Source organism: Vitis vinifera, chromosome 12 (genome assembly GCF_030704535.1).
Source record: "Vitis vinifera cultivar Pinot Noir 40024 chromosome 12, ASM3070453v1".
Taxonomy (NCBI): Eukaryota; Viridiplantae; Streptophyta; class Magnoliopsida; order Vitales; family Vitaceae; genus Vitis; species Vitis vinifera.
Window position 1 is genome coordinate 210,856 of NC_081816.1, and position 24,054 is coordinate 234,909.

The following is a 24,054-nucleotide window of genomic DNA, read 5'->3' on the forward strand; positions in this document are numbered from 1 at the left end:
AGCAAGCCCTTTGTGCTTGTTTTGGACGGTTTGGAAGGTAAGAAACAACATTGCATTCAATAACAAGGTTTTTTCTATCCAAAAGCTGAAAAGGGATTTTGTTTGCTTGCCCTGGTTTGAGATGAAGTTGTTTATAGATAATTGTTCACTGACTTTAGTAAGTTTTTTTGAATGGTTGGGCCATAGTTTTGAAATGCGCAAGGAGCACTTAAGACGCAAAAGTCTCCTATAGCTTAAGCGCAACACAATGTGTGTGCCTGAATGAAGTGAAATGTGACCTAGGATACACATCAATTTTGTAAATATGATTCAAAATCTAATCTGATCAATAAAGAATCTAAGATTCAAAACATTTAAAAGAAGCATTTAATGAAAAAGTAATGAAATTATATAAATTTCAGCATATAATTAAAAATTTCAAAAATAAAAGTGTTTAAAAAGGAAGAGTAAAGCTGACAAGGCACGCCTTTTCAATGAGGTGCGTATCTTGGCAACCAAGGCGCTATAACTAGGGAGTGGTGGCGCCTTGAGCTTAGGCATGCTTGAAGCGCGCCTTTTAAAATTATGGGTTGGGCACTTGTTGAGGTTCTTATTTTGTTTTCTTTTGGTCGAGCCTTGGTGGTGAAGGAAGGTGTGTTTTCTTGTATACCTTGAGTTGCTTTTTTGGTGACTCTTTATTTTAATTTTAGTCTTTATTTATAAAAAAGAAAAAGAAAAATACTGTCATCAATACCTGGAAATTTAATACTCAACTTAGGGTTCAAGCTCTATAAGTCCTCAGACCCAAGACTCAGAACATGGCATTATGGTGACCTTCTTTTGTTTGTTGCTCAATACTCCTATTGGAGATGGATCTGCAATCCAACATGATTATACCAAGGCATTTGAAAACTCTTGAAGTGACTGACACCGAAGGGGATTGAGAAAGTAAGCAGAGTCTCATATGACCCAACTGGATTCCATTTACTTTAAAGATTCTGACATTCTCCCTAGTCAAATCATCAAAAGAAAAATCAGCATGGCTTCTTTTCAAAAAACCTTGTTCTTGATATACCCTCCAAAACTTTGGGATGCAATCATAGGCATACTAACTACAGATTTAGAAGGAACCCAAACAGCCTAGCTTATAGAGGTTTGTCTTATAATCCCAGCACTACTTGGCAATGAAGGAAAGGATGATTGACAATGTCACCACTGCTGCACACATGGTACACTAGTTAGGTTCAAAGCTCTATAAGTCCTCACTTGCAAATGTGATTGGTGTAACCTTTTTGTTTGCCACTAGATATCAAGACCTTGACTTTAGGTGAAGCTTTGGCTTTTCAAATGACACTGACTACGAGAAAGGGAACTAGAGTAACTCAACTAGACATGGCAAGAAATAAAAGGAGCAGGTGGAAAATAACCTGGAAGGAGAAAGTGAAATGTTCATTCATAAGCTAGAACAAAAATAGTAACAAATCATAAATTTCATGGTCTAATAGGTTACATCAAAAATTAAAATTCCAGGATTTTGGATGGAGGGGAGTGATCTGAAATGTGATAAATGCCACAGAATCTCTCAACTCAGAGGGCAGATAGATAGTAAGGGGGTTGAACTTGCAGGGCTAATCTCTTCACCTAGTATCTTTCTAGAAAATGATATTAGTCTTGTCACCAGCAGAAAAGTGAGGAAAACAAGAAAATTCAGGGGAAGAAAAAAAAGATCTGTTTGATAGGCTTCTGGTGACAATGGTGCAACCATTTGAACCAGCTTTTGGCATTCTATGTTCCAACTATTATAATAGGACCCATAAATACGCCTGATGACCCTATGCCATAGATTTGCTCTTCTTGTGAATCTCCATATGCCATAAATAGTCGATTTTTCTTTGAAACTTCCATGCCAATGTATGTAAAAAGACATTCTCAAGGCAAAGACACGAGCACCTAGTCTTCGTTCACCTTGTAGTTTGGAAACCTGATTCCAACCTATCAGATGGTTCCACCTATTCTCCCCTAACCAGACTACAAGAAATCTCTTTGATCTCTCTCTGTTGGCATGAATTGACTAGGATCTTGAACACCAATAAAAGTTAGTAGGAATATGAGGCAAAAAATACTGCATCAAGGTAATCCACCACCCTAAGGATAAATTAGTTCTTCTCCACTGATCCAGTAGTCTAATCAAGGAAAAGTTAGGTTTGTTATGTTTCTTGCGCTTTTCATATGTTGAAGGTCCTTTGATAATTTGTTCTGACATTTTTATTACTTAAAGGGATTAATCTTTGTTGGAAAGCTTTAACCAGATCACAATAAAGATCATCATGGGGATTCAGATCAGAAGCTGCATGCACATAGTTTTGATCAAGATGCTGAAAATATGGTCAAGAAGGTGAAACAAGCATTAGCAAATGGGGAAGGATGCCGGGTATGGTTTTGCTCTTCCTGCTTTAGAGTTCTAAAGATATGTATTCATCTTTATGATCTAAATGGTTAGGTGAAAGCTTCTTGCAGGTTTATGGGGTTTTGGATGTCCAAAGGGTAGCTGGGAACTTCCATATTTCGGTTCACGGATTAAATATTTTTGTTGCTCAAATGGTCAGTTTTTATTTTACTTTTTCTTTTGCTCAATTGAATATGATATCTACAAATATGCTTAGTTGATGCATCTGCTCTCAAGTATTTTCTTACACAACCTGGTTATTCTAATATATTTTTCTTAAAGGAATGTCAATGGTGTAATTGGCATGTCATAGTTTTAGAGATTATAATTGTTTATGGGGCTAATTTTTGTCAATGTTTATGTTAGCTTATCAGCACATTTTTGTTATCTCATATTCTTACTTAACACTGCTTTGCCAGATTTGTTCTCCCCCCAACCCATAAAAAAAGAATGTTTCGGAAACCTTTTTCTTTTTCTAATATTTTCATTACAGGCCATTTTGGACATCTTTTTGACCTGCCAACCATAGTAGTGTTTGGTTTTTTTGTTTTGTCTTTGTTTTTGTTTTTGTTTTATTTATTGAGAACAGAGAATACAGAAAAAACACACTTAATTAAAACTACTACAAAAGGTGACTTATCATATGTTGTTTTGGCAATTACAACCCACCCCGCCACATGCGAGTACGAAGATATTGCAGATCTTGTAGTTATATTGATTTTTCCATTTTTATCTTTAATATCTATCACTCTATGTTCTTGATTTCTCATTTTCTAATTTTCGTTACTAAATTCCTCTTTTTAGATCCATATGCTACCGATACTTTAATTTAAACCATCAATAATGTTGTCTACAATCTTCCTATTGATGGTCCAAGTTAACTGCTGTGATTCATTACCGAGTGGCCCAAAGTCCTTGGTTGTTGATGTTTCACCGTTTTTAAGTCAATAACTGAAGGAATCATGAGAAAGGAGGTGGTTGAGAGGAAGACGGTGAAGGTCTTGATTGAGAGGAAGACCTTCTTGATTAGGTTGGAAGGAGATCAAGGAGGTGAATGGTGTTCGATGACAGAGATAAGTAGAGGCTCTGTTTTTGCATTAGGTTTTGAAAAGGAAGCAGTTGGGTGGTTGGTTGAATACTTGACGAAAGCCTTAGCATTGAAGAGTCATATGGGGTTCAACAAAAAATTCAGGGGAAAATGCAGGGCTCATCTGTTGGAAGTTGGCTTCAACAACCATGGAAGGTTCATAAGGATCTCGGAGTTTGCTACCAACAGAAAACCTTCCGTTCTGATCATTCCTGAGGGCGACAAGGGCAGAGGTTGGGAGAGTATCAAAAAAGCGTTAGATACAATGCTGGTGGTCCCCTATCCGAATGCAGAAGAAAAAGGAAGGAATTTAAGAGGGGAAAGTTGGCCTCACTACAAAGTGGGCTCGATGCACAGATCCTACGCGAAGACAGTTAGTGACGAAGGACCAAGAGGAGGTGGTCTAGTTCCAGTGGGGAGGTGGGCGCGTGCTGTGATATGTGAAAGCAAGTTTGACAGGGAGAATTGGGCTGAGGTTGGAAGATTGGTGGCGAGAAGCTTAGGGAAGAATGGTGTTGTAAGGATCGTACCCTTTTCAGTTGGAAAGGGTGTATTTTTCGTTGAAACAACCAAGGAAGCCTTATTTCTCCATGATTTGAGGAAGTTAAGGGTTGGGGAAAGGAACATTATTCAGCTGCGAAGATGGTCGCCGAAAGAAAATGCGGAAATAGATGGGAAATTTAGAGAAGGATGGATCGAATTAAGGGGGTTGCCATTTCACCTATGGTCGGAGGTTCACCTGAAGAAGATTGTGGAGCAATGGGGGTTTGTAAAAGAAATCGATTGGCGTACGCTGAAGTTATTCGATCTCAGCAGGGCGAGATTAAAGATTGTAATGAAGGATAGGGCAATCCTTCTAGCTATGTTAGAGGTGACTGATGGGGATTGGGCGTTCACAGTCGTCGTCGTAGTGGTCGGAGACGAAGAAAGACGGAGAGGTAGCGAGAAGGGTGAGTCGACTCGGGTGGCTGTCGCTTCTCACATGGGGACAGGTGGAGGAAGACGAGGGGAGTGCGGCAGATCAACGGAGGAGGGAAGGTACCGTGTCGGGGAGGATAACAGACAGGAAGGAGGGAGAAAGGGGTAAGGGCTGCCAGCTCCCGTCACAGTCTCGTTTGAAATCAACAGATGGGATGGACGGGATTGGAGAAGCAGGAGGAGATTGGGCCGGAGAAGATGAGGCTATTGCTGATGTGGGTTGTTCGAGCCCGAGAGAGGAAGGCCCAGGCGCTGGCAAAGACTGATCCAAGTGGAGCTGTAATGGGCTGCAAGATTAAAGGCCTGCTGGGCTTGGGCCTAAGCCCAGAAGAGGTTACCCCAGTTGTGACTGTGGGGTCGTCACGCAAGGAAGAAGAAGACGCATCTTCTGCAATCGAAAAGGTGAAATCAGCTCCTGGACTCCTCGAGTTTCAGTCGAGCAGGTTAGCGGAGAAGAAGGTATTGTACGGTTCAAGGAAGCGGTGGTCAACCTTCTTTCCCCCAAGCTCAGAGCACCGACAAGGTATCCGGAGCAGTAGTGAGCCCATTTCGCGCGGAAAAATCAAGGTGGACAGCGAAGAGGAACCAAAGACAGACGATTTAGGCGCCGAATCTCAGGCAAACAGAGGATTAAATGCAAGCCCTCTCTTTTCTCCATTTTTTCCAAGGCTTCGCAAGGAAAATTTAGGGGAAAGGGACTCGTCGTCGAGAAAGGAAGCAGATCTGAACATTTTTTCATCCAACAAAGATATGGAAGGTTTTTTGGGCCGAGTGGGGTCTGATTCTCGTGGCTCAGCAGCCATGGTTAAGCCTTCTTCGCCAGAAACCAGAGGTAAAGGGCCTAGCTTGATGGGGAACTGTGTTTCAAGGGTTGCGGAAATTCTGGAGGTAACGCCTTCACTTTTTAATTCCATCCATCCATATATACCCTCTTCTAGTGGCTTCACTAATTCCCTCTTGAATCCTCCTGTACACATTCTGTGTCCCTCTACCCCCATGTCTCCCGACTCATCTTCTCAATCTTTGGCACCCATGGAAAACCGAGTAAACTCTGAATTTTTTTCCAAAAAAGTCAACGATGAAGGTCAAATTCCTGTTGATATTCCTAATTTAGAAATGGAAACGGAGGTGATCCAGCCTGCTTGTCCTTACCAGATGTCTGAGAGTGTCAATTCTCTCTCAGCTAATTTAAGATCACCTTGCAAGGAGTCCAGTAAGGCTACAGTTCACTTGGGAGGTATTGCGGGCTCTCCTTCGGGCGAGTTCCAAATAGAAGGACTGTCCCCTAGGAAAATGGCAAAAGTACGTGAGGTTTTAAAGACTCTGGATATCAAGGTATATTCCAGGAGGAAGAGCAAATGCTCCACAGGATTGTGAGACTAACTGGTTTTGGTTCGGAGATTAGGGTCACAAAGTTTCACATGAAGATAATCAGTTGGAATACCAGGGGTTTGGGTTCAAAGAAAAAGAGAAGGGTGGTTAAGGATTTTCTGAGATCAGAAAAGCCGGATGTAGTGATGATTCAGGAAACAAAAAAGGAAGAGTGTGATAGAAGATTCGTGGGTAGTGTTTGGACAGCCAGAAATAAGGATTGGGCAGCCCTTCCGGCATGTGGGGCTTCGGGTGGGATTTTGATCATATGGGACGCTAAAAAATTGAGCAGGGAGGAGGTAGTGTTAGGTTCTTTTTCGGTCTCAATCAAGTTTGCATTGGATGGTTGCGAATCTCTGTGGCTATCTGCAGTTTATGGCCCAAACAACTCAGCTCTCAAGAAGGATTTTTGGGTGGAGCTTTCAGACATTGTTGGGCTGGCTTCTCCGCGTTGGTGTGTGGGCGGTGACTTTAATGTCATAAGGAGAAGTTCAGAAAAATTGGGCGGTTCTAGATTAACCCCAAGCATGAAGGATTTTGATGATTTCATAAGTGATTGCGAATTGATAGATTTACCTTTAAGGAGTGCATCATTTACTTGGTCAAACATGCAAGTGAATCCAGTTTGCAAGAGATTAGATCGTTTCCTATACTCAAATGAGTGGGAACAAGCATTTCCTCAAAGTATTCAAGGAGTACTACCAAGATGGACATCGGATCATTGGCCGATTGTCTTGGAAACTAATCCGTTCAAGTGGGGTCCAACGCCGTTCAGGTTTGAAAATATGTGGTTGCAACATCCTAGTTTTAAGGAGAATTTTGGAAGATGGTGGAGGGAGTTTCAAGGAAATGGGTGGGAAGGGCACAAGTTCATGAGGAAATTACAGTTCGTTAAAGCCAAATTGAAAGAGTGGAATAAGGCTTCTTTTGGAGAGCTAAGTAAAAGGAAAAAAGATATCTTATCTGATTTAGTTAACTTTGATTCATTGGAGCAAGAAGGGGGCCTATCCCATGAACTTTTAGCCCAAAGAGCTTTAAAAAAAGGGGAGTTAGAGGAGTTGATTTTGAGGGAAGAAATACATTGGAGACAAAAAGTTAGGGTGAAATGGGTAAAAGATGGGGATTGTAACTCAAAATTTTTTCATAAGGTGGCCAATGGCAGGAGAAATAGGAAATTTATTAAGGAGTTGGAGAATGAAAATGGCCTAATGATGAATAATTCAGAGAGCATAAAAGAGGAGATTTTAAGGTATTTCGAAAAGCTCTACACGAGTCCTTCTGGAGAATTTTGGAGAGTGGAAGGCTTAGATTGGTCCCCTATATCTGGTGAGAGTGCGTTTAGGTTGGAATCCCCCTTTACTGAAGAAGAGATTTTTAAGGCTATTTTTCAGATGGACAGGGATAAGGCTCCGGGGCCGGATGGCTTTACCATTGCAGTGTTTCAAGATTGTTGGGAAGTGATAAAGGAGGATCTAGTGAAAGTGTTTGCAGAATTTCATAGGAGCGGAATTATTAATCAAAGCACCAATGCTTTCTTTATAGTTCTGTTACCTAAACAAAGCATGTCAAGGAGAATCTCAGACTTTAGACCTATTAGCTTGATCACTAGTCTTTACAAGATAATAGCCAAAGTGTTAGCAGGGCGCATAAGAGGGGTACTTCATGAGACCATCCATTCTACTCAAGGAGCCTTCGTACAAGGGAGACAAATTTTGGATGCAGTTCTCATAGCCAATGAGATAGTGGATGAGAAAAGAAGATCAGGGGAGGAAGGAGTTGTATTCAAAATTGACTTTGAAAAGGCCTATGATCATGTGAGTTGGGATTTTTTGGATCATGTGTTGGAGATGAAAGGGTTTGGTCTTAGATGGAGGAAATGGATGAGAGGTTGCTTGTCCTCGGTTTCTTTTGCAGTCCTGGTGAACGGTAATGCGAAAGGGTGGGTTAAGGCATCTAGAGGTTTAAGACAAGGAGACCCTTTATCACCGTTCTTGTTCACTATAGTGGCAGATGTATTGAGTAGGATGTTATTGAAAGCTGAGGAGAGAAACGTCTTGGAGGGTTTCAGGGTGGGTAGGAATAGAACAAGGGTTTCCCACTTACAATTTGCAGATGATACCATTTTCTTTTCCAGCTCTCGGGAGGAGGATATGATGACCCTTAAGAATGTCCTGCTAGTGTTTGGGCATATTTCCGGTTTGAAAGTTAATCTTGACAAAAGCTATATCTATGGTATTAATCTTGAGCAGAATCACCTTTCTAGGTTGGCCGAGATGCTTGACTGCAAGGCTTCTGGGTGGCCTATACTTTACCTAGGTCTTCCTCTGGGAGGGAATCCTAAGATGAGTGGCTTTTGGGATCCTATGATTGAGAGGATATCAAGGAGATTAGATGGGTGACAGAGGACTTATTTATCTTTTGGAGGCAGAATTACTCTCATTCAATCTTGTCTCACCCATATGCCTTGTTACTTTCTCTTCTTGTTTAAGATTCCCGCCTCTGTGGCAGCAAAAATTGAGAGAATGCAAAGAGATTTTTTATGGTCAGGCGTAGGGGAAGGCAAAAGAGACCATTTGGTTAATTGGGACGTAGTGTGTAAGCCGAAATCGAGAGGGGGATTGGGTTTTGGAAAGATATCTATAAGGAATGTCGCTCTTTTAGGGAAGTGGTTGTGGAGATATCCTAGGGAGGGTTTAGCTCTATGGCATCAGGTGATTTTAAGCATTTATGGATCACACTCCAATGGTTGGGATGTCAACAACATAGTTAGATGGTCTCATCGTTGTCCTTGGAAGGCCATTGCACTAGTCTACCAAGAGTTTTCCAAGTTTACTCGGTTTGTGGTAGGTAATGGGGATATAATTCGGTTCTGGGATGACTTGTGGTGGGGGGAACAACCTTTGGGTGTCCAATATCCAAGATTACTTAGCGTAGTCACGGATAAAAATGCTCCTATTTCATCAATTCTTGGTTATACCCGCCCCTTCTCTTGGAATTTCACTTTTCGTCGAAATCTTTCTGATTCTGAGATAGAAGATCTAGAGGGCCTTATGCAGTCTTTTGATCGTCTACACATATCATCTTCGGTTCCAGATAAGAGATCTTGGTCCTTATCTCCTTCAGGTCTTTTCACAGTCAAATCTTTCTTTTTGGCCTTATCCCAATATTCTGAGTCGCCTCCAGTTTTCCCTACCAAGTTTGTCTGGAATGCTCAAATCCCTTTTAAAGTCAAGTCCTTTGTCTGGTTGGTGGCTCACAAGAAGGTTAATACTAATGACTTGCTACAATTGAGAAGACCCTACAAAACACTTAGCCCTGACATATGTAAGTTGTGCATGAAGCATGGAGAAACAGTAGATCACCTCTTCCTTCATTGCTCTTTGACGATAGGGTTGTGGCACAGATTATTTCAATCAGCAAAGATGGATTGGGTTTCCCCAAGGAGCATCTCTGACATGTTATCTAGTAATTTTAATGGTTTTGGATCTTCCAAGAGAGGGATTGTTTTATGGCAAAACGCGTGCATCGCGTTAATGTGGGTGGTGTGGCGGGAAAGAAATGCAAGGATTTTCAAGGACAAAGCAAGGAATTCTGAGTATCTTTGGGATTCTATTTGTTTTCTTACCTCTTTTTGGGCTTTTTGTTCTAAGGTTTTTAAGGGGATTCCTCTTAACATGTTACAACTTGATTGGTTAGCGGCGTGTAACTAGAGTGTCTACTTTTCTCTTTTTGTACTTTCTTATATTTGATTACTTGTAGTCTTGTTTTTCTTTGATGGGAGGATTCCTCATCCTTCTAATTGTACCTTCTTTTTATCAATATATTCCTTTGTCGTTTCCTATAAAAAAATAAAATAAAAAATTGATGGTCCAATGTCTAGGACAGGCTATTGGTTTTATGGCTTATGGAGATTGAAGTCAAATTGCCGAGGCTCAAGGCTTGGTGCTTAGGGCTAGGTTTTTAAGGTAAATAGCTGCTGGAATTCCGAATAAAGGTTGACTGAATTTCTGCAAAGCATCTAATTGGTTGTTTTGAGATGCTTAGGAGATATCCTTTTAGAGATTTGAAGGTAGGGTACCTTAGAGAAGTAAGGAAAGGACGGTGACTTGTATGGTATTAAAACAGAAAATACTGCCACTCAGAGATTTAGAAGAAAAAAGTTGGAAGGAAAAAGAGAAGAAAAAGAAGTAGAAGAGATCAGAGGAAACTAGGCAATCATATCTTTAAACAAAGCAAAATTTTAAATTTTCATTAACCTTAATCAATATCATTATACAACCAAGGGTTTAGAAACCAAATACTACTCAAAAAGTTCTCTAGCATAGGTAGTTTCTGAACATTAATGGGCTGGTTGCAAATGAATAGGAGATTTCTAATATCTCAAACTAGAAACTTAAATGAAATAGAAATTCTTCTACCCAGAAAATCTAAAACATCTACCAAAAGGCACTTTCCTCTGAATAAAAAGGCTCCTGAACTTGTCTGGATCCTAGAGCCTTAATTCTAGGTTTCTAAATAGGGTTAGGTTTTCTCTGACCAAGCCATTGTGGTTGCATTCTACTTAATGAATTACTAATGAAATGATCTGTCAAAATCCAAATTTTTTATTATCTCTTTTGGCTGCGGATTTCATTGATCATCTTTTATGCATTAATGTTTGTGTTTGATTATCATCTTTTATGCATTTATAAGGCCGAAGACACCCGTCAGGGTAGCTTAGTTGGTTAGGGTGAACACTAGGAAGTGTGGTTCCAGTAAGTAGCGTATGGTCCTAGGTTTGAATTTTTCTATTGATGATACCCTGAATTTGCTTAGTGCTGGTTGTTACAGGACTATCAGCACCCCGAGGTTTGGGTCTCCATGGAGGGTCCTAAGGGCTTGACCATGGAAGGTTCCTGGGTTATTAGGAAAAAAAAAAAAAAAGGCTGAAGACAATGTCAGTGTGTATCCACTTTCTTTTTCTTTTCTCTTTTATTTCTTTGCCTTTTTTTTTTTTCATTTTTTTGGGCTGTATTTGGAAGCATTTTTTTTTTTGAGGATCTTGAACTAATTCTGATGAGATTGGTTTAGCTAACTCTCTATCCCCATGAGATTGGATGGATGGATTTGGGGATATTAGTCTTTGTTATTTCATCCTCTTATTTACAATCTTTTTTTGAATTTGCCATACCTTCTTGTGAATATTACCTATATATATATATATGTAGATGCAATGATATCTAAGACATTGAGGCTTATTTTGAGGCTCTTCAGGTTAGGTTTGTTTTCATGCTCATGGCTTGGTGCCAGGAGTTTGAAGAAATTCCCTTAAAGGACTATTAATATTTTGTTACTGTCCTATTAGGAAGGAAGATTGGGCATTAGGAATTTTAATGTCATTAATAAGGTGTTAGGTAATGGATGTAGATGTTTGTAGGGGGTAACCTATAGAGAAGAGTGATGATGAATAAATTCAGGGAGAATGTAGGGAGAAGAGATATTGGTGTTTAGGGTAAGTGAGGAGTCGGTCTAGTACAGTGTTGTGGAGGGTGTCACAAACCTAATTTTAACTTCAAGTTTTCTGTGATGCGTGAGGTGCTAAGCTGTAAACACTTTATTTAGCTGGCCTCTCTCTCCGAATAATAAAACCTCTCTCTCTGAATAATAATAATAATAAAAAAAAAGAGGCCCAATGAATTTTATCGGCTAACTCCGCCGAACCTTTCTTCTTTCAAACCCATTGAAATATACAAGGAAATTCGGCATTGGGCTTTGCTCAGACATGAGGCTCTAAATCTCTGCAGTTTACTTGATTCCATGAATGGATCTGCCACTGACAATCCTGACATTTACCTACATGGCAGGTGTATCACAACTACCTAGGATTTAAATTCTCCAATAAAATTCTGTCATTCCTCTGGCATTTTTCAGGAGTTGTAGCAGTTATGTAACCACTAAAACTGTCCTATTGGCAGATCTGGACAGCCTGGACTGCCAATTTTTGCAAGACAAATTGCCTTTCCAGCACTCCATTGTCACCATTCAGCCCACACCACAAGTCACTCTGAAAGGGTCTAACAGATGGGTATTAGGAGAGCCTGGGAAGATTTTTTGAAATATTACACAGATAGAGTATGTGGTGGCAGGGAGTGAGGTTCTAGAATGATTTGGTGCATAGAGATCTTGCTTGTAATGAGATTTTTGAGATTCATTTAGAATACAGAAACAAAGAGGCCATGTTGGCAGATTATTGGTGTTTGTCAGTGACAGTGGGTTCTGAAATCCTAGAGTTAAGGTGTTTTATGATTGGGAGTGAGAGATAGTCCACTTCTTTTTGGACTACATATATATGGATGCAACAGAGTGGAAGATAAGCAAAGATGGCAGATTCTCAGTTGAATCATTCTCCATGAATCTATCAAGTGGGGAGAGGTAAATGGAATATGACATTCCTCTGTAGCACAAAACTTCATTCTGAAGGGGAATACCTAAAAAGGGTCATATTGCAAATCTTCAGGTAACTGAACCAAGCAAACATAAATCCTTATGATGAATGAATTTGCAGAAGGGCAATTTGATGGGGTGATAAACTGGACTGCTACTCCCATGAAAGATGACTCAAAAAAAGGGGTGATCGAATTGACCCCTGCATTGTCTGACAGACAATTATCCATGTCATTCAGGTTTTCTTGTCCTAAAGAAAGACAACTGAAATAGAGTTTCAAAGTATCCCTGAAGGTTGGTGAAGGTACCTGAAATGGTCTCGTATTCTGATGAGTGAGACCAACAGAAGACCAACAGGTTAAGTTTTACGTAGGTGGCAATCATTTTATTTTATTTTCTTAAATCTTAATAGACCTTAATTTATCTTAACTCTAAATCATACTTAGTAGTGTTAGGTATTAAGTTTGTTTGTTTTTTAATCACTTTTTCTAAGACAGTTATGCCTTAATGGAAAAGGTGTTTTTTTTTCCCTTTATCTTATATCTTAAAGCAACAGAGAGTTAAAAAAAACTCTGTTTTTTGTTTTTGTTTTTGTTTTTTTTCCCCTGTTTTCCTCAAACAACAAATAAAATTTTCCCATAGAGAGGCAATGAAAAATAAAATTGCATTTTGTTGCAACCCTTTCGACTTTGAATATTCCTTTTGTCTTCAGAAATAGCTCAATCATGTATGTCTCAATCGAAGCAACATATACCAGCGTCCACCCCCTCTGTGATGCACCTTCTGTGTATGTTTTCCAGCGGAAAAGACAATGCTGATCATTGGAGAAGTGGTTATTTTTTTCATAGGTGGCAGTCTGGAGGACAGGTTTAATGATTTCATGTTACTGCACAAAGGAAGAACTGCAAATTGGTGTTGGCTGCATAGGTAAAAGGAGCAAGAAGTATCAATCATCTGCTCTGATTTATACCCCAGTGGGCCCAAATCTGTCGCTGTTTGTGGTATTTGTGGTGTTGTGGGTTCTCCTGAATACAATGAGTTAGATGCTCTCCAGTTCGCATGGAAAGTTTGTCAGGAGATGTGGGAGAACGTTCAGTAACTAATCTTGTAGACAGGCATTTGTTTTAGTTGTTTTATGAAGGTTACTGATTTGATTCTCTTTTTGGGTAGGCAATATTTCTTTTCTTCCCTTATTGGGTATTGAACCTGGAATTTCTCGTATTCTCATTCCAACACTTTCTACTTAAGGCAGGCATAAAGGGTATTGGGGTGCCTTTAAATTAGTAAAAAAAAATTGGTGTTGTGTTATTGACACTCGTTAAGCAACATAGCCGAGTGTTTTTGTTGTTAAGGTTACTGGACCAAGTACTGATGTGTCACCTAGGAACTTGGTGCTGGAATTTTTAAAGTAGAACCTAAGATTACAAATTCCTATTTCTTATGCCATTCCTTCATTCTACATGCCAAGTGTAGTTTTTATAAATTTATGATTGTGGTTGAAGGATCTGAAACAAAGCCTCCTATTTTTATCGGATGAAGCTAAATTTTGGTCCATTTTTACAAATTTATGATTCTGGTTGAAGGATCTGAAACAAAGCCTCCCATTTTTATCAGATGAAGCTAAATTTTGGTCCATTCAAGTGTTGAAATGTTTGAGTCTGTCTTATTGTAGTTTTCTTTGAATGTTAACTTTTTAAATTTTGTGATAAGACACGTATGTTGGATAATTGTTCTTTAACTGGTTTATTCTTGAATGGCTCGTTTAAAACTTCTGTAAAATGGCTGCATCGATATTAATTTAATTGCTCTTTTTTCACTTCATATGACCTATTTTAACCCCTTTCTGGACAGATTTTTGATGGAGCTATTCATGTGAATGTAAGTCACATCATTCATGATTTGTCATTTGGGCCAAAATATCCAGGACTCCATAATCCACTTGATGGGACGGTGCGGATTCTGCGTGGGGCAAGTGGAACATTCAAATATTACATAAAGGTTTGACTTGCTTTCTTTGAATAAAAATAGAGAGCCATCGCCTACCCTTTTCTGTCTTGCTCTTCTCCAAAGGTAGAATGAGCAGATTTTCTGCTCACACTTGTCGAAAGGAAGATGGCTATTGTAGGGTCATTCTTATAGGTCATAATTGATGTAATGTGTGCCTCTGGAAACTTTACTAGATTTGCCTGAGCTGACTGGTGATTTCTCTGTTAAAATCATTGTTCGTGGGATAATCATGGACGTTCTTTAATTACTGAAGTCAGATGAGGCATATACACTAATGTCATTGATTATGGAATGCTAAAACCTAAATTTTTCTATCAACAATGTTAACAACCATCATTTGGTTTTGGTATGTGGTTTTTTGTATTGTTTATCTTCTTTCAAAAACTTTCTAGCCTTATTATTTTGAAGGGAATGCATACTTTAGTGGAAAGAGAATCCAATACCTATCACTAGAACTTGAACTGTTTTACCTTCAATTTACTCAACTGTGTGGGCAACTAGGTACTGGATTATATGTTTGCCTCAAGTACGGTTGCTAATTACTCAAAAGAGGGAGTGGAGTAGAGAGAATCCAATACCCTGTACTGGACCTTGTAGTGTTTTACTACTCAATTTGCAAAAGCATATGGACAATAGGAACTTGAGTATATCCACTCAAGGATAGATGGTAATTACCCAAAAAAGGGAGTAGAGCATTATTGTCATTCCTCAGATTATTAAGTGTCAACACCAGGGATAAGGCATGTAACTTGTATTCCTGGATATTGACAAAGTGGCTGTTAATTGATATTTAGCCATCAGATGGCTTGGTGCAAGTTTGTTTCTTCTGTGAAAATGGAGTCAATCTATGATGTATGTCATAAACTCACAAAGTTGATAGTATGGTTTTCCTTTGGATATCTTGTTGAGGCTTTGGATGCTCTATGAAAATTTGATCAACCCATTGTGTTTTGTATTGCAGTTTCACAGAGAGTTGGTTTATGTAATAAATACGGAGACCAACATTATTGCCCGAGAAGGCTAGGTTAACAAATGAATCTATTTCTTGCCCAAGTTGAGAAAGAAAAGTACTCTTTGAATGCTGAGAAAACAAAATGGAATAGCTTTATACTTCATATAAAACATATTTACTCATTTAATTTGCATTGAACATACATTCTAATTTTTCTTTATTAGGCTGCATTTGAGAGGTTATTTTTGGGGCTGGTTTTATCCTTCTATTTGGTTGCTGCAGATTGTTCCAACTGAATACAGATATATTTCCAAAGAAGTTTTACCAACTAATCAATTCTCTGTCATGGAATATTTTTCCCCCATGAATGAGTTTGATAGAACTTGGCCAGGTTGGCTTTTACCTTGAGTTGTTTGGAATTTGTTTCTACTTTGCCCATCCCTTTCTCCTTGGTACTTTTTTCTGATCCCTAGGCTGTGACTTTTGATACAGCTGTTTACTTCCTGTACGATCTATCACCGGTTACTGTGACAATCAAAGAAGAACGCCGCAGTTTTCTTCACTTCATTACTCGGCTTTGTGCGGTATTAGGTGGTACTTTTGCTTTAACAGGTTTGTGTCTTACCCTTTCCTCACTGTGATCCTAAAATTCCCCATATGCCATTCACACATGATAAAACAACAGTTGTTCCCGTAAACTTGGTAAAAATTTACAACTAAAGATTATGGGAAATCTAGGAATTTAAGATGACATGATTTATATATCTTGGAAACCTGCCAAAAAGGGAAAAAAGAAGAAAAAGAAATACTGCCTTGGTTTCTATTAGCTTGGGTGAAAATTTGGACTGAAATATGGAGTGATTTAGATGTTATAAAAAAATCCAGCCTTTTGGAACAGTGAGTTGATGTTGTAGATGTTTGAATAGACCTCCTGCTCTGGTGGGAACAGAGGCATTGTTCTTTCCATATATTTATTCCATAAAATGCCTACTCTCATTTGGATGCTATTTATTTATTTTTTTATTTCTATGTTTTGGTGTATGTAACTTGTACTGTCTCATCAACAGGAATGCTGGATCGTTGGATGTACAGGTTTCTTGAGATGCTGACAAAACCAAACGCGAAAAGTGTTTATAGATAAGGGTTGGGCATTATAACTGGCTTGTGCTTTCCAAGGAATTCTCTAGTCATGCTATAGATTTTTGCAACCTTCCAGTTTCTATTGAGCAGATTGTATTTATTGAGTTAATATATTGGATTACTTGTGTAATTTCTGTGCTTGTTTCTCCTGTCCTCATTGCTAGGGAGTATAGCTTCATTGGTTGGTTGGTAGGTAAGCTGGTTTCAACAGCATCATGGCTCTTTCCTTGGGGAGTTGACTGTTGTCTTAGGTACTTGTACATTGTGGGATTCACATGGGAAGCCCCTAGATACATGGTCTACCAAAGACCATGGTTGTATATTTTCTTTTACACATTAAAATAGATTTCAGGGTTAACAATTTTGTTATTATTATTACTGGCGATGCTTCAGTATTGTGTTGATGAATAATGGTGTTGTTTCTCTAATATGAATAAAATAAAACTTTATCCCCTTTGAACTTACCTTAGTTCATTTGGGTGTGTGGTCTCATGTGTCCAGTGCCCGTCAGCCAACAGATACCAACGAGTCTGATATTTTTGGAATGATTTGTGGATATTCAGGAGGGATGTGTTCATGTGTGTAGACTGTAGATAAGAGTACATGAGACTTGGTAATGGCGGGATGATTCTTGTAGAAGCGTTTGGAATGATATTAGGAATGACTTTAGAGATGGATGCTCTCTTCCTTATAAATGACTACGTTAGTTTGGTCTTCACTTTTCTTAAGGCCAGGGTTGGGGCCTTGTTTGGGAAAATCCCCATTTCAAATGGCTCTAATAAGGGCCTCCCCCTTTGGAAAGGTAATTCTCCAAAGTTTTCGGGGGTTGGACAATAAGAACATATAAGAGTGAGCTAAGTAGATGCACTGCTAGCATGCCCGAGTAGGGCGGTAATCAATGGCCCAATTTTAGTTGGCATGTGTCCCCCAAACCAGGAGTGTGGCTGAATCCACTTCACATGTCAAATATGCACACACAAGTCAAGGCTCTTTGCTCGACGCTAGGTTAGCATAAGAAAGGTGTTGGGAGTGGTTTTTAGAAATGTTAGTACTTTAGGAAATAGAATTTTGATTAAATTAATTTTTGTATTCTATCAGGAAAGTGGAAGAAGGATTCACCCACCCACATCCACATTAATGGTGGGGAATTTGATTCTTCTTTGCTTACAAATAGTCCACTGTAAAAATAGAAAAAGGGATTCTTTCCTCCATCTACATTTTTACAGTTTACCAATTGTTTCCCAACTGTTTCTTTCTTAAGCAATCCCTTGACTGTTCAACGTATTATCCAAACTACTTGTGAGGTACTTAGAGGGATTCGGCATTGTAGCTAACTACTGTTCTGCAAGTTGAGATATTTTTCAATTGCAGGTTTAAGTCCTTAGGGAAAATAAGCTAGTGTAGAGGCATGAAGTTTCTCAATTTGCATGCACAGGAGCTTGCCAAAGCTACATTGGCCCTGAGGCATGTAAACACTGCCACTTTATTGATGACTGCACCTAGTCTTTTGGATTTCACAACTTCATTGACACTTTGACACCAGAAAAGTGATCACTCACAAATTCACAGTTCTATGGCATTAAGTCTAAACGTTACATTGTTCAGGCTAATCAGGCTAAACCTATTGCCAAACAAGGGGAGAACCTAAGGGAGCTGAACACTCAACCACCGAGTAAGCGTAGAGTGTACTAGATATTGCAACATCATGAATGGAAATGGATGCTAAAAATGACAACCCCTTCATAATGTGTGACCAACTAGATTAAGCTACTGCTAATCTAAGGAAGTAATAAATGGATAGAAATTGACATATCAATGTAAGACTCCATTGTTATACTATCCAAAGATAGAATGACTATGAATTGTGGGTGAAGCTCCTAAGCTCTTGAGATGGAACACCTAACCCTTATTCATGCATGTTAACTCCATATTCATCCATGTAACCATTGAATACTCACCATAACTTCATTAATGAGTTTGTTAAGTCTTAACAAAATTTTTCACTAGCTAATGGATTGTCAATCAAGCGAGATTTAATCCATTGGATATAGACAATTTTAAACATGATTTAGAATTGAGTAAGCCTGTTTTTCTTATGCCCCCAACTATAAATTTCTATTTTTTTTATTGGATAAATTGACCCCAAGTAAGATTTAATATGTTGGATTCTTTGATGGGTTTACTATTTTTTAAAAATAATTTGAAAAATCAAAATTTACTCCGATTAATACTAGATTTTTTGAATAAAAGAGGGTCCAAATTAATACTAGAATTAATACCTGTTGGGTTTAAGAAAATTTGGTATTAATTGACTTAATTTTTAAGTCTCAAATTATTTTAAAAAATTATTAAAATAAGAATTTTTGGGTGAAGATTGAGTATTTGGGTGCCAGATTGGAGAGTAATTTTAAAAACATATATAGAGTTGCTATTCTACTTCATAAAATAAGAATTATTTTCTCTAAAATTCACTACTCATTATGATGGTGAATGTTTTGGATTTTGAATTCTTCCCTATGCATATTTACATAATCCCCCTTCTAAAATAACAAAAAAAAAAAAAAAAAAAAAAAACAATTTTTGCAGGAACTGATGCCCTTAAAGAGTTAAAGGTGGACATCTCCGCACTTCTCCATTTTCAGATGTCCCGTTGAACTGTGTCTCCTTCTGAAAAAATAAAGCAGAAGTTGTTATTCTTTGGAATTGGGATTGCGTGAGAGAGAAAATGGAAGAATTGTTGGAGTTTTTGATGGATAAGTGTAGCAAGGGATTAGAAGAAGCAAAGGAGAAATGCGTCGATCCCTCTCTGAAACATGAATTAGAAAGTATTCAAGACGTTTTGGGTTTGCCGAAACCGGAGAACAGATCCACACCGCTCAAATTGAAGGATGAACGCGTAATGAAGGATAAACTCTACGACCTCATCTCCACGCTCACTGACATCACCGTATCCCACACCCACAACCGCCCTGTCCGAATTATCTGCTCTCCGCTTCAGATCCGTTCTCGCCGCAATACCCAGAAGAGACATCTCGGGCTAATTAAGGCCGCCCTCCAGGATCAGCTGGGTCAAGGTCAAGGACCCACCGACGGCTCACCCGATAGCAAGGAAGAAGATGGCCGATTGGGTACCCGCTTCACATGCTGGATCAGTAAGATTTTGACCGTCCCAAAAGGAACCAAGAACAACTCACCGAATCAAAAGGGAGCAAATGGTGCAGGGTCAGCGGCCCCCGGTGAAGGAACCAAGGACCCCTCATCTAATGAAAAGAAAGTCGAATGTTCTGTCTCAGAGACTTTGCCAGAAATTAAACTAGATAAAATTCTGGGCTTCGACGATAAGCGGGAAAAGATTGAAGACTGCCTTAATGTCCGAAATAGAGGAGGCCACATTGAAATTGGGATTGTTGGGATGTGTGGTACCGGTAAAACTACTCTCGCACAATTGGTTTACGAGAAAGTGGTTGGAGAGTTTAAACACGGAATTTGGGTCAACTTGCCCCATAATTTGAAATCAAATGATGACAAATACTTTGAGCAGATTTTGAGTGAAATTTTGAGTGAAATTTTGAAGCAGTGTCGCGAAGACAAAGTTGATCCGAAGAATAATTTCAAGCAGTGTGGCGAAGACAAAGTTGATCCGAAGTATAATTTCAAGCAGTGTGGCGAAGACAAAGTTGATCCGGCCCAGTATAAAAAACAGCAGCTGTTGCGCATTATTCGCAACCGTCTGCTGGGGAAGAGCTACTTGCTTGTTCTGGATGGCGTGTGGGATGCAGACATGGATTGGTATTTCGAGTTAGGCAAGGCATTGGACTGGCACTACAAGGATGGTGATTTTGGCAATGATGGGAGTAAGAGTGCCGTCATCATCACCACTAGACTGGAGGAGCCGGCAAAAACAATGGTGGGAATTTCTCCTTCTGCTTTGCACCATATCCACCCGGAAGACTTCAGTAAGGATACTTGTTGGTCCATATTCATTAATCAAGTTAAGCGAGAGATTGGAGAGATTGAAGAGGATAATGCGATCTTGCTAGAATTGGAGAATGATACTAAATTGAGCAATGATATTAAGGAGCAGTGTGATGGCCTCCCATTAGCCGCAGTGACATTGGCAAAAATCACTCCCAAGCTAATCTCCCAGCAAAAGTAATTTCCTTTCAACTCTCTTTATGTATATAGTGGTTTAATGAACTCTAATCCTTCATTTATTGTTATTGATATTTGTAGTGGTTTGTTTCTGTGAATCCTTGAAATTAGGAGGTAATTTAATTTTCAGAATTAATCCTGGAACTTGAAAAATTCGCATGAGAGCTTCCCTGGTTTCACATTTATTTTGAAGCAATAGAAATAAAGGGTGAAGCATTAGATCCTAGAAAATGCGACAGGATAGCAGAGTACCACCTTAAAAGTCACCATAATGCTACCTGAGCCCAAGACACCCTCCTCCCTTCATTCTTGTACATATCATGAAAAACCAATAGGAAATTGAGGACGATACATACTTTGTTAGAACAAATGTGTGCCTTCAGCCTTGCAATTTCAGCTCATTTTTCCTTTTCTATTGCAGGGAGGAGGGTGCAGCAGCCCAGCCAGGGTCTTCTGTGGAGGTCCCCGCATGAGCGTTTGGCTTTCTTCCCCAAATCCGTTTACCTCTGTTTTTGTTGTTGTTTCTTTTTGGTTTTTTTTCCTTCCCAGTCAAGGTCATCTGGAGAACATAGAATTCCACCATAAACTCTCTTAAAATTGTCTCATCAGCCTGTGCAAGTAGTGGCGCAGAAGCTTCCATAAGGCATGGAGTGGAAAAGAATATGAACCGATAAATTAATTTTGGATAATTTTATTTAATATTATCAAGTAAAAAGATATTTTAGGAAATAATTATTTGACTTATGAAAAAATTGCTTGTAGTTTAAAATATTTTTAAATGTATGGAGATAAAACTGATTTATAAAAGTTGAGATTATTATTTTTATATATTTTTAAATTAGTGAGTCAAAACCTATTTTTTTCCTTGTAATAAAATACCTCGATAATTACAAAAAAACTTTAATGGAAAAAATATAGTAAATTAATAGAAGTAGGAAACGAAACCATCTTATACTAAAAAATCTATATGTTTAAAGCTCCAAAAATTTAAAAAATTAACCTACCCAAATTTGGAAATATTAGACAAAAGCATAATAAAATCCATTGTAAAAGAAGGTAAAATAAAGTATCTATTATGAAGGAAAACATATTTTACATAGTCCAAAAGAATTCATAGAAAATAGCATAGTACATATCATGATAAATTTAGGAAACAATTTAAAAATAGAGATATAAAACAAAAAACCGGATGTTCAACCAACTAGTAGAATCTTTTGAGAATAGTAAATAATAGATTATGTGAGAAATCAATGTTGAAATAGAAGGACAAAGAGAATGTGAAATGGTTAAAAAAAATATCAATAGAAAAGGTACAAAGATAAGTAGATGGTTAAAGGAAAGAACTAGATTTTTACTAATATTAAGAAGGGAAGCAATTGGACCATATGATGCATATGGTCTAAATCCTAGGGCTACTAGATCCGAACACAGAAAGAACCAAAATTATTTAGATCTAGGTGCTAAAAATCTTACCTTTGGATTTATATGTTCCTAAATTCTAATCCAGTTAATGTTGGGATCTCAATAACCTTTAGATCTTCACCAAGTTACTCCTTATAGCTATGATGCTTTTGTAGAATGACTACACACCTTCATATGAGAGAAAGGAAGGCTAGGTTTTTAGGAAACTACTCACTTTTAAAAATTAGAGTCTAACCCTAAAACCAAAGGGGTTTATATAGACTCCTATGGGCTTAAGTAATTTTGATTCTATTGGAGTTTGAGTCACTTAATTTAGCCTTGTGCAACCTTGTACTTATACCAAATTGCGATTATGCACATAAATGATTAATTTTTCATAAACCTTCAAAACTTTGTACTAACAAAAAAATATGAGTTCAAGTAGGGACCATTAAGATCCATAGGAAAATAGTGGTTTTCTTAGAATCTAATTATGAAATTAACCAACATTCTACTAAAGATAGTAAACTACACTCTAGTATCCTATGAATTACATCCAATTTAATTAACTTTTTGGGTCTATGATTTACTATCCATTGTATGTAGATTCCCTATAAACTGATATTTGTGATCTAACGAAGTCAAAACTATCAACCTCTAAAGATTAGCTTTACCATCATTGAGTTTCAAATTCTCTTATTTTATGATCAATTCACATACTTTAGTCCACAAAGTACATAGGTAAAATCCACTAAAGGAATTACTATAACCCTATAGATTTCATGATTACAAGTCCTTAGAATCAACCAAGAGGACACTGTAGGAATGACTAGGAAAGATCATTCCATGCCTTGGATCATTAGGGTGTATGCAAAACTATCCTAAGGATCTCTAAATACAACAAAAGCATAAACATATAAGAACTATAGATATAGGAATATGACAAAAATATATGTAATCTAGATGTTCCTAGATTGAATCTAGTTGGCGAAGAGGTTGACATAGATCTCAAATACCTTGTGATCTTCCATTTGATGTCTATCTTTCGTCGACTTTGGCATGTAAGGATAGTGAAATCCTTTTTATGGGAAAGGAGGGCAGGGCTCTCTCTTTAGAAGTCTGAATGACAAAGATGCTAGTCTTAAACCCTAAATGGGGTTTATATAGGCTTACTTATGGGCTTAAGTGGCTTGAATTCATCTTGGGTTTGGGTCACTTAATCTAGTTCACTGTAATTAATCAGCCTTATTAAGCTCTAATTAATTAATTATCCAAATCTAGAAAGACCATGAATAAACTCTTATGCAACCTTACGTATTTACCAAAGCACCCTTATGTACACATATGAACAAAAAATCTAAATATCCCTCAAATGATGTGCTATAAGGAATATGAGCTTGAGTCGGGACCATTGGGACCCATAAGAAGGTATTGGTTCCCTTACAATTTAATTTTGAAGTTGACTTAACATTCCATAATAGAAAGTCAATTGTACTATAATATCTTATGATATTAAATCGAGATATAAAGCTTGATTTTGTGACCTACTAACTACAACATGGAAGTAAGAGATCATGGTGTACAATGCTTCACTTTCGAAAAAGAAAAAGAAATAAAAAAGAAAAGGAAAAGAAAAATATAATATCAAATTAAGGGGGAGTCCAGTTGTGCTATATGTAGATCAACAAGGTCTTGTTAAATGTGATCTTAGAACAAGTTGACTAGATGTGTCATTTAATTTGACTAAAATCATAACTGGATTTCTTCTAAGTGATCAATTTTGAAATATAAAACTAGACAATATTCCCTTGAACATCATTACTTATGTTTTTATGTTGGTCCTCTTATACACTAACAGTTATGCATTAGGTTTCAAAACTGAAATTATGGTTAACTTTGATATTTAGAATTGAAACTTCACTCTTGATGGATTGATGTATACTATCTAGGAAATTCATTTGGTATATTGTTGATCAATCTAATGTTGAGAGTTTAATAGCTTTATAATTCTACCCCAAGTTGTTTTCTTGACATTCTTTCAGTTTTTTTTTTTTGTAAATTAGTAAAATTTTAAAGTCTGTTGGTAAGTGTTTTTATTCTCTTCTTGGTGTTGAGTTT

General features: G+C 38.0%; 2 protein-coding genes across 2 annotated transcripts in view; both read left to right on the top strand.

The window, feature by feature from the left end:
• LOC100260862 (uncharacterized) overlaps positions 1-16,835 on the top strand; it is a 31,042-nt gene extending 14,207 nt beyond the window's left edge. Inside the window, exons 7-12 of the mRNA XM_010658644.3 lie at positions 2,289-2,410; positions 2,497-2,580; positions 14,136-14,282; positions 15,526-15,634; positions 15,736-15,855; positions 16,311-16,835. Coding sequence (XP_010656946.1) covers positions 2,289-2,410; positions 2,497-2,580; positions 14,136-14,282; positions 15,526-15,634; positions 15,736-15,855; positions 16,311-16,384 — 656 coding nt within the window. The 3' untranslated portion in view covers positions 16,385-16,835. The remainder of the gene's footprint in view (positions 1-2,288; positions 2,411-2,496; positions 2,581-14,135; positions 14,283-15,525; positions 15,635-15,735; positions 15,856-16,310) is intronic.
• A 2,154-nt stretch (positions 16,836-18,989) lies between these two features.
• On the top strand, positions 18,990-21,267 carry LOC100854936 (probable disease resistance protein At4g19060). The gene is made up of 2 exons (XM_003633178.4): positions 18,990-20,535; positions 20,957-21,267. The coding sequence occupies exons 1-2, from the start codon at positions 19,109-19,111 to the stop codon at positions 21,006-21,008; spliced, it is 1,479 nt and encodes a 492-aa protein (XP_003633226.1). The 5' UTR covers positions 18,990-19,108; the 3' UTR covers positions 21,009-21,267.
• Positions 21,268-24,054: the final 2,787 nt, after the last annotated feature.

Bases quoted from the DNA above. Each gene is read 5' to 3' on its own strand.
- LOC100854936 (XM_003633178.4), top strand. From the start codon at position 19,109: ATGGAAGAATTGTTGGAGTTTTTGATGGATAAGTGTAGCAAGGGATTA. The intron at 20,536-20,956 runs GTAATTTCCTTT...TTTCTATTGCAG, and splicing joins AAGCTAATCTCCCAGCAAAA to GGAGGAGGGTGCAGCAGCCC.